At 37.1% G+C, this 12,330-nt stretch overlaps 1 protein-coding gene across 4 annotated transcripts in view; it reads right to left on the bottom strand.

Moving 5' to 3' along the window:
- Positions 1 to 12,330, bottom strand: part of LOC122634087 (titin) — a 120,648-nt gene that overhangs the window by 92,442 nt on the left and 15,876 nt on the right. For 3 of the 4 annotated variants that reach the window (XM_043822669.1, XM_043822670.1, XM_043822671.1), the window contains 24 exons: positions 11,305 to 11,427; positions 11,033 to 11,211; positions 10,713 to 10,960; positions 10,373 to 10,629; positions 10,094 to 10,285; positions 9,765 to 9,947; positions 9,067 to 9,675; positions 8,807 to 8,983; positions 8,536 to 8,719; positions 7,882 to 8,459; positions 6,898 to 7,725; positions 6,443 to 6,830; positions 6,042 to 6,344; positions 5,784 to 5,950; positions 5,070 to 5,354; positions 4,810 to 4,990; positions 4,517 to 4,734; positions 4,151 to 4,435; positions 3,435 to 3,609; positions 1,329 to 1,669; positions 1,039 to 1,267; positions 620 to 817; positions 337 to 540; positions 92 to 255 (listed from right to left, as the gene is read on the bottom strand). In XM_043822669.1, the coding sequence (XP_043678604.1) occupies positions 92 to 255; positions 337 to 540; positions 620 to 817; positions 1,039 to 1,267; positions 1,329 to 1,669; positions 3,435 to 3,609; positions 4,151 to 4,435; positions 4,517 to 4,734; positions 4,810 to 4,990; positions 5,070 to 5,354; positions 5,784 to 5,950; positions 6,042 to 6,344; positions 6,443 to 6,830; positions 6,898 to 7,725; positions 7,882 to 8,459; positions 8,536 to 8,719; positions 8,807 to 8,983; positions 9,067 to 9,675; positions 9,765 to 9,947; positions 10,094 to 10,285; positions 10,373 to 10,629; positions 10,713 to 10,960; positions 11,033 to 11,211; positions 11,305 to 11,427 (6,696 nt within the window). Of the gene's footprint in view, positions 1 to 91; positions 256 to 336; positions 541 to 615; positions 818 to 1,038; positions 1,268 to 1,328; positions 1,670 to 3,434; positions 3,610 to 4,150; positions 4,436 to 4,516; positions 4,735 to 4,809; positions 4,991 to 5,069; positions 5,355 to 5,783; positions 5,951 to 6,041; positions 6,345 to 6,442; positions 6,831 to 6,897; positions 7,726 to 7,881; positions 8,460 to 8,535; positions 8,720 to 8,806; positions 8,984 to 9,066; positions 9,676 to 9,764; positions 9,948 to 10,093; positions 10,286 to 10,372; positions 10,630 to 10,712; positions 10,961 to 11,032; positions 11,212 to 11,304; positions 11,428 to 12,330 lie in introns of those variants that run through there. The other variant, XM_043822673.1, reaches the window with a different exon arrangement.

Here is a 12,330-nt window from a genome sequence, read left to right as displayed (position 1 = left end):
TATATAATCAACTCATACTTATTTGCGTTTAGAATATTAATATGTTGTCCCTGATGTATGTCATATAGTTATGTGAAAAAGCAACACTTACTTGGATAATCTTTTTATCTTGAACATTCTCATAAATAACCGTCTTGTGAACTTCCATCATAGTATCGGGTGTAGGTTCGAACACAGCAAAATCTGCTATGCTTTGAGCTTCACCGCCAGCATTAATCGCACGTACCATATATTTTCCGGCATATGCTTTCTCAGCTGGAAATATAAATAATACGTATAATAATTAACAAAATAAATGTGACTAGCAATAATTTTAGGATTATAACCACAATTTACCTTTATCGATCTGCAGTATGTAACAATTGCCCTGTTGTCTTATTCTCAATGCAGGTGGTTGTTCTTTGATAGGAACGTCATCTTTATACCAAGTAACTGTAGGCTCTGGAGTACCAGTGATTTCAACTTCCATAAGAACACGATCGCCACGTTTCACAACTTGTGCTTGTAAACGTCTACCGAATACAGGTGGGAAGATTGTTTCTGAAATATTATTATACTCGTTACTCTTAATCGTCGACGATGATTTTTAATGAAAAATCATTATTATTGGATTACTCACTTTTGACCACAAGATCAGCAGTACTGCTCGCTGATCCACACTCATTACTGGCAGTGCAAGTGTAACGTCCGGCATTTTTTACGTTGACATTCTTCAACTCTAAGCGTACGTGATTGTGAGCATAACTCGTCTTGGCACCGTCCTTAGGCTGTAATTCTTGTCCATTCTTTGACCAAGAAATATTCGGTTGCGGATAACCTATATAATTCAATGAACGAACACAGTTATTAATAACCTGATGATCTTAGAACGACGAGAAAATGATTTTTTTTTAGAAAATCACAACTTGTTTAATGTAAAGTTGCATTTCATAATAAGTGATTACAAATGTCAAGAAAAGTGCAATGACCACGAGATTTGCCAAAAAAAATAATAACATTTAATTCGCAACAAATTAGCGCCAAATGAATTCTTCTCACCATCAACGATTCCTTCAAGGATGACATCAGCGCCTTGATCCACGATCATTCCTGTTAATGGTGAAACGAATCTCGGTGCTGTTGATTTCCTACTTGGCTTTTGAACTTGCATAGTCTTTCCATCACGTTTTATACCTTCCTCGCCTTGAGACACCACAACGGTTTTCTCTTGACGAATTTCACCTGGCTGATCTTGGACAATCTTTTCAAACTCCTCGATTTTCTGTGACTGATAATCAATGCATACTTTTTATAGTCATTGCGAAAGATTTCTGAAGAAAATATATTACCTGAACAACAGGAGGAGCACCATTCTCAGAGGTTGATTGTTCAGTACTGTGAATAGTACTCTTCACGGTAACACTAGTAGGTTCTTGTCCAGGTGTCGCCGTTGATGAGGACATCGTCGATGATATAAACTCCTTCTTCGTGGATGTATGAGTTGTTGTGGATTCCGTGATGGTTTGTGACATTTTAGTTAGAATTTGACTGCCTAATCCTCCTTCGTCCGACATCTTTTCAGCCGAGAAATGTTTGTCGCTACTACTTGCCGCGTGCATGTCTTCGACAGGTTTTACTTCAACCAATTCAAGTACCCTTTCTATACCTTCCTCCTTCTTCGGCTCGATATCTGATGAGGATGATTAATCAAGTTATCATTAGACACATCGTGTTTTTTACTAATAATCGACCTTCGAATAGACATCGCCCACATTTCGATTGAAAAATTACTCACGATATCACGTGACGATAAGTGCATAAATAACAAAGTTTTTGAAGATATTTATATATTACTTGAATTCTATATTAATCGATCTGTAATATATCAATCGTTATTTGTTATTTGACAACGAATCTATATATGCATCGATTCTTTTAAATCACGAATGTATTAATAGTTGGCACGATTCAACTATGCCGTAGCAAAACGTGTGCTCAAATTCAAATGTGGAATTTGTCGGGCTTGCGTAATTCAAGTACAAATATCACAGATATACGGAAAAGTATTTCACAATTGAGACAGATAACTTTTAAAATTGGTACAAACAGAAAGCAAATACGAAAAAGTTTAAGAGCTTGCTACATAATCCTTCCGATTTTCGATCTTCTCTGATTTCTGGTTTATTGCTATTTGAGTGAAACCAAACGCCTTGGCCAGTTACCAAAATGTATATGGTTAAACTAAAGATCAGGGAATGCATTTCGATATATCTAGATCGCAAATGCAAATCTGAACTATTCTGGATAAGCTAAATTAATCGTGAACATCCTGTAGGCATTGATTTATATTACTATTTTCTATTGGTATATTTACAACATATTTAATAAAGCTTAAAAAAACGACAAACTTGTATTTTTCAGTTGTATTTTTTGGTAAATTTTCTAATAAAAGAAGAATTTACCAACTCCTTTGCTCTTGATTTTATTTATCAAGTTTCAATGCAGTGTCGTTCGTAAAGTGTCTTAATAGAAGCTTGACTCTCAGAAGAAGGAGCAGTTAAATTCCCAGGGTTAGCGACTCTAGACTAAGCTACGTACTGGGTATTCGTGCCGACAAAAATAACACGGTTTCTACATGTATCCTGTACGTATACGTATACGTGTCTTTGAAAGAGAAAGAAAGACATATGAAGAGAAAGAGCGATTTTAACTTGCAAGTATACATACATATAAAAAATAAGAAATTGTCTCGCGTTACAGGAAGATAAACCAATTGGTATATATTGTTCCGACGTTATAACAATTAAATTTGAAATATCTATAAGATGTGCGTGAAAATGTCAGTTTTGTAATTATAAGAAATCTACTTATAGTCATGACTCAAAGTAATGTCTCGTAGCAGTGATGGAAAAGATACGGAAAAGAAGAATTTCTTCAACTGCACTCACGGTTAAAAATAAATTCGTCGTTTGAAGAGCGCTTGCGCGATGCTCGCTCACAATATTGGAATCATCAGTATTGAGCAATAAAAATTGACCGAGTTCTTGTTCCACCAAACGGACAAGTACAACAATCCTAAAGTAGACATAATTATTCGAACGAGACGACCGATAAAAGAGCAAGAAACGAATCGTACGCGATTCTCTTTCAAAAATAGTGCGAACCTATCAAATTTCAAAAAGGTAGGCAGCTGTGTCACGATGTCATATAGTTCTCGCGTTAAACAAGACTTTTGCCTCGCCGATACTCGTGAATGAAGTTTCCACTAAGAAGTTGTGGCTCAGAAATAAGAGTATTAATAACTCGTGGCACCATTGCATATATCATTGTTAATTTGGCATCGCTATTCAATGAGGGTGCAATAGACTCGATAATAAAATATAAATAAAATAGAGAAAAAGAAAAAAAGAAAATAGATTGGATATATAAAAAAATCGATTTAAGATAAAACTCACCGATTTCTAATTTGGCGTTGCAAGTCGCTTTACCGGCGGTGTTCTCCGCCACGCAAGATATTGTTCCAGCATGCGAACTTCCGGTTTCTGGTATCGTCAGCACCTGCCGATCGCCACTAACGGAGACCAAGAAATCTTTTCCATGGACCGGTCGATCGTTGAACAACCACTGAATCTAAATGTCGAGTAAAAATTTATTCTTTTTCCTTATTCGTTTCTTTTTTCTGATTGTTCCTCGTATTATTTTCTTATCTTCCTTTTTTTCTTATGTTTTCAATCAACGAGTCATCTTCCCAATGATTCGCATGACAACGCGTCGTATGAACTTCTGCCGAGTTTCTCCGCTCGCGGACACGCTCGCAGATTTTCAAACGCGATACATTGTACAAGGTTTAAATATAACCCGGTAGCACGAAATTACTCTTTGGTCGGTTACCTCCTAACAGGCTGGCCAACTTTCGAGGTTTACTCAATTCGAGATATCGAAGAAAAGATTTCATTGCAAACAAGTTCGGTTTCTTTCGAAGCTCCGCACGTTAGTTTGACCTTCGAGCATCGATTAGTGTCGCTTATAACGTTCGTCATAAGTGATCGTCTGTTATTGTTAATTCTTAATCGTTAATTGAGCGAACGAGAGACTAGAAATTGTTCGATGCTCGATGGTTATCCTACATTTTCATCATTATATGAAATGATAAAATGATTATAAAGTCTACCTTAGGGACAGGTTTTCCAATAACAATACATTCGAATTTCGTAGATACTCCTTCTGGTACGAGTCTGCTCGCAAATCGTTCTTTGAAATTCGGTGCTATCAATTTCTCTTCCATTTTGATAAATTCTTCTTTCTTCCTGAAGTCGCTCAACGATCGCACAACCAATCTAGCAAAAGCCTTAGCCTCTCCGCAAATATTCGTAGCCTTGACTACATAATTACCTTTATCTTCTGGGATGGCTGATAAAATTTTCATCATAATCGTACCATCTTCCTTTTGTTTTATCTATCGAAATAAAGCAATAACATTCATCAACAAATTGGCAAAAGAATTAAATTGTATTAAACATATAAAATAAGAACTCACCAAGATTCTATTGTCTGCTACGATTTCATTGTTGTCAAAGTACCATTTGACTTCTGGTTTCGGTTCACCAGTTACTGCGCATTCGAAACTCACATCCTCACCTTCAGCTACCAAAGAATCAGTTGGCAATTTCACAAACTTTGGTGGTGAATTATGTATTGCTGATTCGGAAGCTTCTTTGTCTTTTGAGTCCACGTCTTCCGAATGATGAGAAATTGCTAATATAATCCAATCCTTTGATTAGATCTCTTAGACTCTTTCAAATTTCATAATACTTTTCAAACTCAACTTACGTATAACTTTTAATGTACACTGACTAGACGTTTCACCGCCACAGTTAATGGCGACTACTCTGTACACTCCAGCATCGTCCACAAAAGCTTCATGAATAATCAAAGAGCACTTGTCGCCTTGAAATAGTAATTGAAAATCTGCCGATTCCTTTACGGGCTTGTCATTGTGATACCAAATTACCTAAAGCAGTCAAGCTTCATTAATTATCAAAGTCTATAAGGAAATTAGTATATCAAAAAAAATAGAACGAATAATTCACCTCAGGCTCCGGTTGCCCAACTATAACACAATCCAACCTGACCGTGTGCCCTTCGAGAACTTCATGATCCTTCAGACGAAGTTGAATCTTTGGTTCTGTAGGTTCCATGTCACTGCAAGCGAACTCGGAATCGCTGGTTTCACGAGGAAGACGTCCTTTCACCGATACATTGCACGATACACTCGCTTCGCCTACATCACTTTTAGCTATCACCGTATAACATCCAGCATCTTTCGGAAAAGCTTCCGAAATTATCAAACTTGTTCGACCACCCTCTGTTTGAATCTGAAACGATTATTTCAAAAGATCATTGATGCGAATGATCTAAAGCAGCATTTTTCAATTTGTATCCTGCGGTCCGATATAAATTAAAGTTTTTAATTGGCCGCGAAATGATAACTATCTTAGGCCAAAGCGGGGATAATTAATTCATAAGAGATTTCCAGAAAAATCTCGTAACACGTTATTACAAGTTCGCGAAAACATCACAGTAACAGCTATATAATTAAAATAATGTGCAATAACTTCAATCTATTAGGTTCTTCAAAATATTATATTATAAATATTTGAGCCGTGGTACTATTACAGACAAGTATATCGGGAGTCGCAGTATCATTACAAACAGATGTATTGGGTCGCATGGTAAAAAGAAATGCTGATATAGAGAATAAGTAACAAAAGGAAAGTAAACTTTATTGATGTAGAAATAATTACTTTCGTGTGAGTGGTCTCATCTATCGGTTTTCCATCGTGTGTCCAAGATAACCGCGGCATTGGATTACCGGTAGCTTCACATTCTAGTTTTACTCTCTGCCCTGCTCTCGCCATCGCGTTGGATAATGGTGTCAAGAAATGAGGTTTTTCCGTAGATGTTTCCATTGCTATAACAATACCAATATGTATATATACACATTTGATTATTTTAGCATCGCATGAGAGAAAAATATGATTGTAAGCGAAGTTATTGCTTACATTCTACATCGAGCATAGCAGAAGTAGACACTTGTCCAAGTCGATTGGTGGCTTTGCAGATATAGATAGCTCTATCATCTAAGAAAATTTCTTCAAAACTTAGACAAGCTTCACCGTTGTTATAAGTTATAATGTAGTCAGGAGAATTATCGATATTGGTTTCGTTTTTGTACCACTGAACTGTTGGTAATGGATTTCCTTCTACTGTACAATCTAATCGATAAGAGGAACCTTCGATTGCCACCGATGGTTGTAATTCTTTGACAAAGACAGGAGGACTGGGTTGCTCTTCTGGTGCTGTTTCTATAGAAACATGAAGAAATAAAAATACAGAAGAGAACATTTATATATTCTCCTTTGACTCATACATTGAATTATATCAAATATTAATATTTTATTACCTTTGACCGTAAGCATTGCTGATGTTTCAGCAGATCCAAGATTATTAAATGCCTTGCAAGTGAATCTTGCTGAATCTTCTGCAAATGTTTCTTCGATTGTAAGACTACAAATTCCTTGATGGAAAGTGGTGAGATAATCAGGATTATTTAAAATGGATATTCCATCCTTGTACCAGACCACTTCTGGTATGGGATATCCGATCAAGCGGCACTCGAAAGTAAACTTTTCACCCTCTTGAACAGTTGCGTCGTTCAAAGGGATAGTGAATTCAGGAAATATCTTTTGTTCCACTTCATGTACGGTTGATTTATGGGATTCTTTGGTTATTATTTGCTTTGGTGGGCTTGGCTCTTTGTGCACGATGGGTACGATCTTCTCTACCTCCATCTAAAATCCAATTAAACAGTTAAATTCATAATTAATATTTTGTCCAAAAATCAATAGGATTCTTTACCTTTTGTAAAATATGAATCTCCTTTTTCGTTACGGCCGATGTATGAGTCTCGTGAATATATTTTTCATCGGTACTCTCAAATTTATCCGTCTGAGCAGATACAGAAAATGACGGCGGCTGTGTTGTGATCTTCTGAGCTTCGAGTTTAGCAAGCTTTTCCTCTTTCAATCTCTTCGCTTCTATCTCGGCACGTTCCAATGTTTCTGCGGCAAGTTTCTCCGCCACCTTTCTCGCATTTTCAGCCTCCTTTCTGGCTGCCTCGGCAGCTGCCATTTCTCTTTTAACGGCATGTAATTTCTCATCAGCTTCCAACTTTTCCATTCTTAGCTTTTCCCTCAAGTCTTCGGCATTTTGTAAATTCTGCACTAAGGTACGCAATTCCGATGAAATAACGGCGAATGAATCTAACATCTGCCGATTCTCAACTATAACTTCGTTGAACTGGGGCAATCTATCGGTACCAAAAATAATCGTAGACAATTCCTTTAATCTTTCAATTCTGTTGTCCTGATTCTGTTCACCTGGTTTCAAGTAATTATCGATTTCTTGTAGCAAATCAGTAGCATCTTTTGGAACTTTCACACTAGTGGCTTTCCTAGCGATAACTATCAAAAGTTTGCCACCCTCTCTATACCATTCTTTGGCCTCTTCTAAAAGTTCGAAATATTGAATACACAAGACCATTCGCTTTTTGGAGTTCTCCATGCGGGACTTCAAATCTCTCCATTTTTCTTTCAAGGATGTCAAATCATTTCTCACATGTGGTGCCAAGGTCACTATATTATCTTCTGTCGTTCTTACAAAGACGTCTATTCTTTCTTCCAAAATCTATAAAATTATAGAAAAATATCTGTAACATTAATTATCTCTTGGATCTTATTGTCTTACCGTAGTTTAAAATTCCATCATCAATTATAGCAGCAGCAAAGAAATCGCTTGTTAATTAATTATAAAATTATTTGTTATCTATTTAATCCAACTTACCGTCATAGTTGCCTCGAATTGACTGAAAGCAGCGGCCGCTACTTTGGCAGCTTGTAAATTCTCATGAATTCTTGCATCGACAGCTTGTAATTGGTCGTTCAAATCACGTAAATCCGAGTCGATACGCGAGAGATCCTCGCCAAAGATACAAATCCGACGATGTTCTTCGATCCGCGTTAATGTTTCAACTGTGAATGTTTGGAACGGAGAGGTAACATTATCCAAAGCCTGCCTCAATTTCTCTATATCCTGTAAAGCAGCATCCAGTGGTTCCAATTGTTTTATCCTAACAATGACTGCTTCAATCTCCGTTTGAATATGCTTCAGGGACTCTGTAATCGTTCGTTTCATCATTTCAAGATCGTTCAAAGCTGCATCAACGTCGTACGATTTAGAGAAGGACGTTATATGATCGACTTTCATTTTAGCCTCATCCGTCTTATGTTCCACCTCGTGAAGGCATTCAAATATTGAAATCAGAGACATCAATAGATCTTTGTAATTTTTAGCCGTGGAATGCAATTTCTCATACATTTGCAATAACTTTTCCGACATTTCTTGATCGATCTGCATCTCACCTAAGGTAATAAATATGAAAAAAAAGGGATGAAAAATAAGTCAATGGAAAGAAAAATTATTTCAAGATTGGGATACCTTTTTCAACCAAATTATCGATACTTTTAATTCTTGCATCTAATTCGTCGACAGCTTTGTTTAGTTCGGGTAATATACGTCGTCTCGATCCTTCCAAATCACGAATTATTGAATCAACTCGTGTCGACTGACAAGTTATAACCGGATACAACTGTTCGCCGAACTTGGAAACCCACTCTAACGTCTGAAATTTTATTAAAAAAAGAAAAAAAAACTTTTAACTATATACCGAACAACATGAATAAGATCAAAAGTCAAGGGATCAACCAACCCTAGTACTTTCTTCGATTTTTCGTTCATGCTCGATTCGTCGTTCCCTCAATATTTTAATAGTCGTTTGCCATTTTTCCCAAGATTCGGTAATAGTCAATTGTCTGTTTGCAAATTTCTCCAACAACGTCTCCACGCATAAGCATGCTCTTGGTATATCCAGATACGGATCATTAATCTAAAAAATATCAAATTTTATCAATATAATCCGTCGTTGATCTATATTATTCATTATTTTTCTAACGTCAAAGTTTCAAATACCTTAGCAGCTTCATCTAGAAAAACTTTACCACTATTAGAAAGTCTCAGATAAACTGGCTGAAGAGCTTTCCATTTAGACTTCAAATCCTCGATTTTCGTTTCGTTTAGAACATCAGCGTTGCTCGTCAAATCATTTTCCAACGATTCTATTCTGTTCCTCAGTTCATCAACAATCTCATGAAACTGTACGTAGAGAAAACCAAGATCTATTCTACGAGCAACTATATTCTTCGTTTTCGCCCAAGAATTCTGCAGCTCGATTATTTTCGTTTGAAACTCTCGCCTTTGCGCGTCATCCAATCGTTCACGTATCGGAAGTATCTCAAATTCCAAATGTTCCACCTCGTTCGTTCGTTTCTCCAAATCGTCCAAAAGCTGACTATGAAGCCTATAAAAATCCTTAGCCATTGGCAAGTCGCTACCCATATCCTGATGACCTTGAAGAAATGCTTCGGCAATGTTGGTCAACCAAATGTGCAATTCCTCGTGTTTCTCCAAGAAAACATTTATCATTCTGGATATTTCGAGATTCTCTTCCTCGTGAGCAGTGCATCGTTCTAACAAACGTATCTTTCGACTTTCTAGTTCCTCGACGGTACGTTTCACACCCTAAAGTAAAAAATACGAAGGCACGAATGAGATAGATCCATTAAATAGATGATATAATTAGCCATTTAGAAATAATCGCGTGACTTAACCTCAGCTCCGGGCGCTCCTCTTCCCGTGATATCTAGCAAGGCGTATCCTTCCATCAAAGGTTTTGAGGTAACGTCCTCGATCGTGCTAACCGTCTGAGCATGAAAGCGTGCTAAACGTGCTGAAAATGGTGGATGTTCCGTCGTCACCAGTTGAATCTCCAATTGATCCAATTTCGTGATAGCCTGAGAGATAAAGATCAAAATGATCATTTTCGTTCCGTATATTAATACTTGCTGGATATAATAAAGAATGGGTTAAAAGGGGTCATAGATTTGGTAAACTAAGTCAACAGGATGACATCGTTTTAAAGAACGATTTAGGTACACACCGATCGTGCGGCCTCGAAAAAAGCTACAGCTCTGTTCAACAGTGTCTCGTACTGATCCAAATCGTTGACATAATCGGCTGCTGCGCCGAGTATAGCATAAGCCTGTTCGGTCGCCTGCTCGCCAGCGAAGTGTCCCGATGACACCAATCGTTCGGTCGATTTCGTAATCTTGATTGATCGATCTTGAAACTCCTGTGAAAAGATAAACAAATCATTGCTACCTTTTAACGGGTACAAACAATTTTCATCGAGATTTATTTTTATTCGCTGAACATTTACTTTCGCCTCGGCCTGCAATTTCTTCAGTTCGAAAAGAAGCAATTCTGCGCTAGATGAGGAATCACCGAGTTGATCGCATGTGCTTGACAAAGCAGCAATTCTATCGTTAAGAATCTCTTCGAGATCCCGAAGATCGGTTGCCAATAAAGCAAGCGCAAGACACTGCTCCAATTGATTTTTTCTACTACGAAAAGAAGCTTCAATCAGTCGTCTCTTGTCGTGAAGATCCTCCAGCCATCTTTCAACCTTCAGCACGGCTGAAATTAAACATAATCATATTTTGCATTCCTGTTTTGCATATCGGATTAATAAAAATTGTTTTATTTTATCATTCATCTACCATGATCAGCTTCGATCTTAATTTTATCGGGTCTGGAATCCAAAGTACCCTCGTTCGCAATTTCCTTCAATTTATCTAACAATGTTTTCCCTTCTTGCAACGCACCCATCAATGCTTCGAGCATGGTCTTTCGAAGATCGTGTATCTTCGATAGGAAGTTTTTCACCGCTTCGATCTCGATCGGTAATAGAGTATCGTTACATGCCATCTCGAGAGCCTTCATGCTTTCTCCACATTCTTCAGCACGGCTGTAACATAGAAGGTAACAAATTACCTCATTCTCCCAAGGATTTTGATTAATCGATATTCGTTTTACTAACCATTGAAAGAGTACGTTGGAATCAAGAATCTGTTTTCGTCGTTCCAACAAATCATTCACATCACGCCATGCCTGGCCCAACGTTTCGGCCATAGCAGCATAAACTTCCGCCCTTGGTCTTTGTGTCGAAATCAATTGATCGGCTTGACGCAATAATTCTTCCACCGGACTTTGTTTGCTCTTCAAATAGACACAAAACAATAAATGATATCACTTTTTCAAACTAGACATTTTGTATATCTATTTTTCATTTTTCTTTTCTCTCTCTCTTACCTGCAATCGCAAAAGAACTTCATTGTGAGCGTTCGATAATTCCGTAGCTTCTTTCACCGACGAACCAAGTTTCGTTAATTCTGGTTGTACCTCCAAAACTTTTAATCGTAGCCATTCTCCGTTCTAAATAAATTCAAAAAGGAAAAGAAAAAGATTATTTTATGTAATTTTCTTACAGAATTTAACTTTTTTTTACGTATCGCTTTACATGATCATGTTTATGTAACGATCGCGTCAACATCTTTAAAGAAAGAAAAACATTAAATGTCAATATCAATCATCGAAAACACGTTCAACATTACCTTATAAAGTACGATCGTCCTAGCCTTGAGATAGTAATGTGGATAAATTGTATATATTTATATTGTACAATTGTATATTGTATATATATATTCAGATTCCACGCATGTGGAATCCTATGTATATCCAAAATTATTATACTGGTTCCTTCGTTCTTCCGGAAATCTCTGTCCATAAAATGTTTCTATTGAAATAACAATGGTATGTAGTAAAATCCTCCATGAGATAATCGTAACTGGCACCAATGAATAGTTTTGAACAAAATCTGACTAGATCTATTTTGATTGCTTCGAACAGACAACGTTAAGACAAGTTGGTTGTTTGATTATTCAACAACCGAAATACCACTCGTCCTAGTTCTTTTTTCTCTCCCCCATTCAACGTTGCTCGATAACGAGCCAGAAGCACGAATAAATCTTTAACTTTCTATTCTTCTGCGATGTTAGATTTGAATGATAAACGAATGAAATGTTGGCATAGATAGAAATAAAACCTTTCCGAGACGATGGCTTCCTTTAATGCAACAAGATTTACAATTTACGATTTATGCGTGCGTAGCATAGCGTAATCACCGGCTCGTTGCGAACGAACGAACGCCAAGAAGAAAGTAGCACTATTTAAATTGAAGGGTACGGGTTCGCAAACGGCAAGTGCCATTTATGTAAATTTTCTTGTCGATTATAAAAAAGACTTCTTGTTGTTGAAGTGACGAATACCTTCGTCTTG

The sequence above is a fragment of the Vespula pensylvanica genome, chromosome 14 (assembly GCF_014466175.1).
Source record: "Vespula pensylvanica isolate Volc-1 chromosome 14, ASM1446617v1, whole genome shotgun sequence".
NCBI classification, from domain to species: Eukaryota; Metazoa; Arthropoda; class Insecta; order Hymenoptera; family Vespidae; genus Vespula; species Vespula pensylvanica.
Note: the sequence above shows the minus strand (reverse complement) of the source record. Positions and strands in the feature narration are given on the sequence as shown.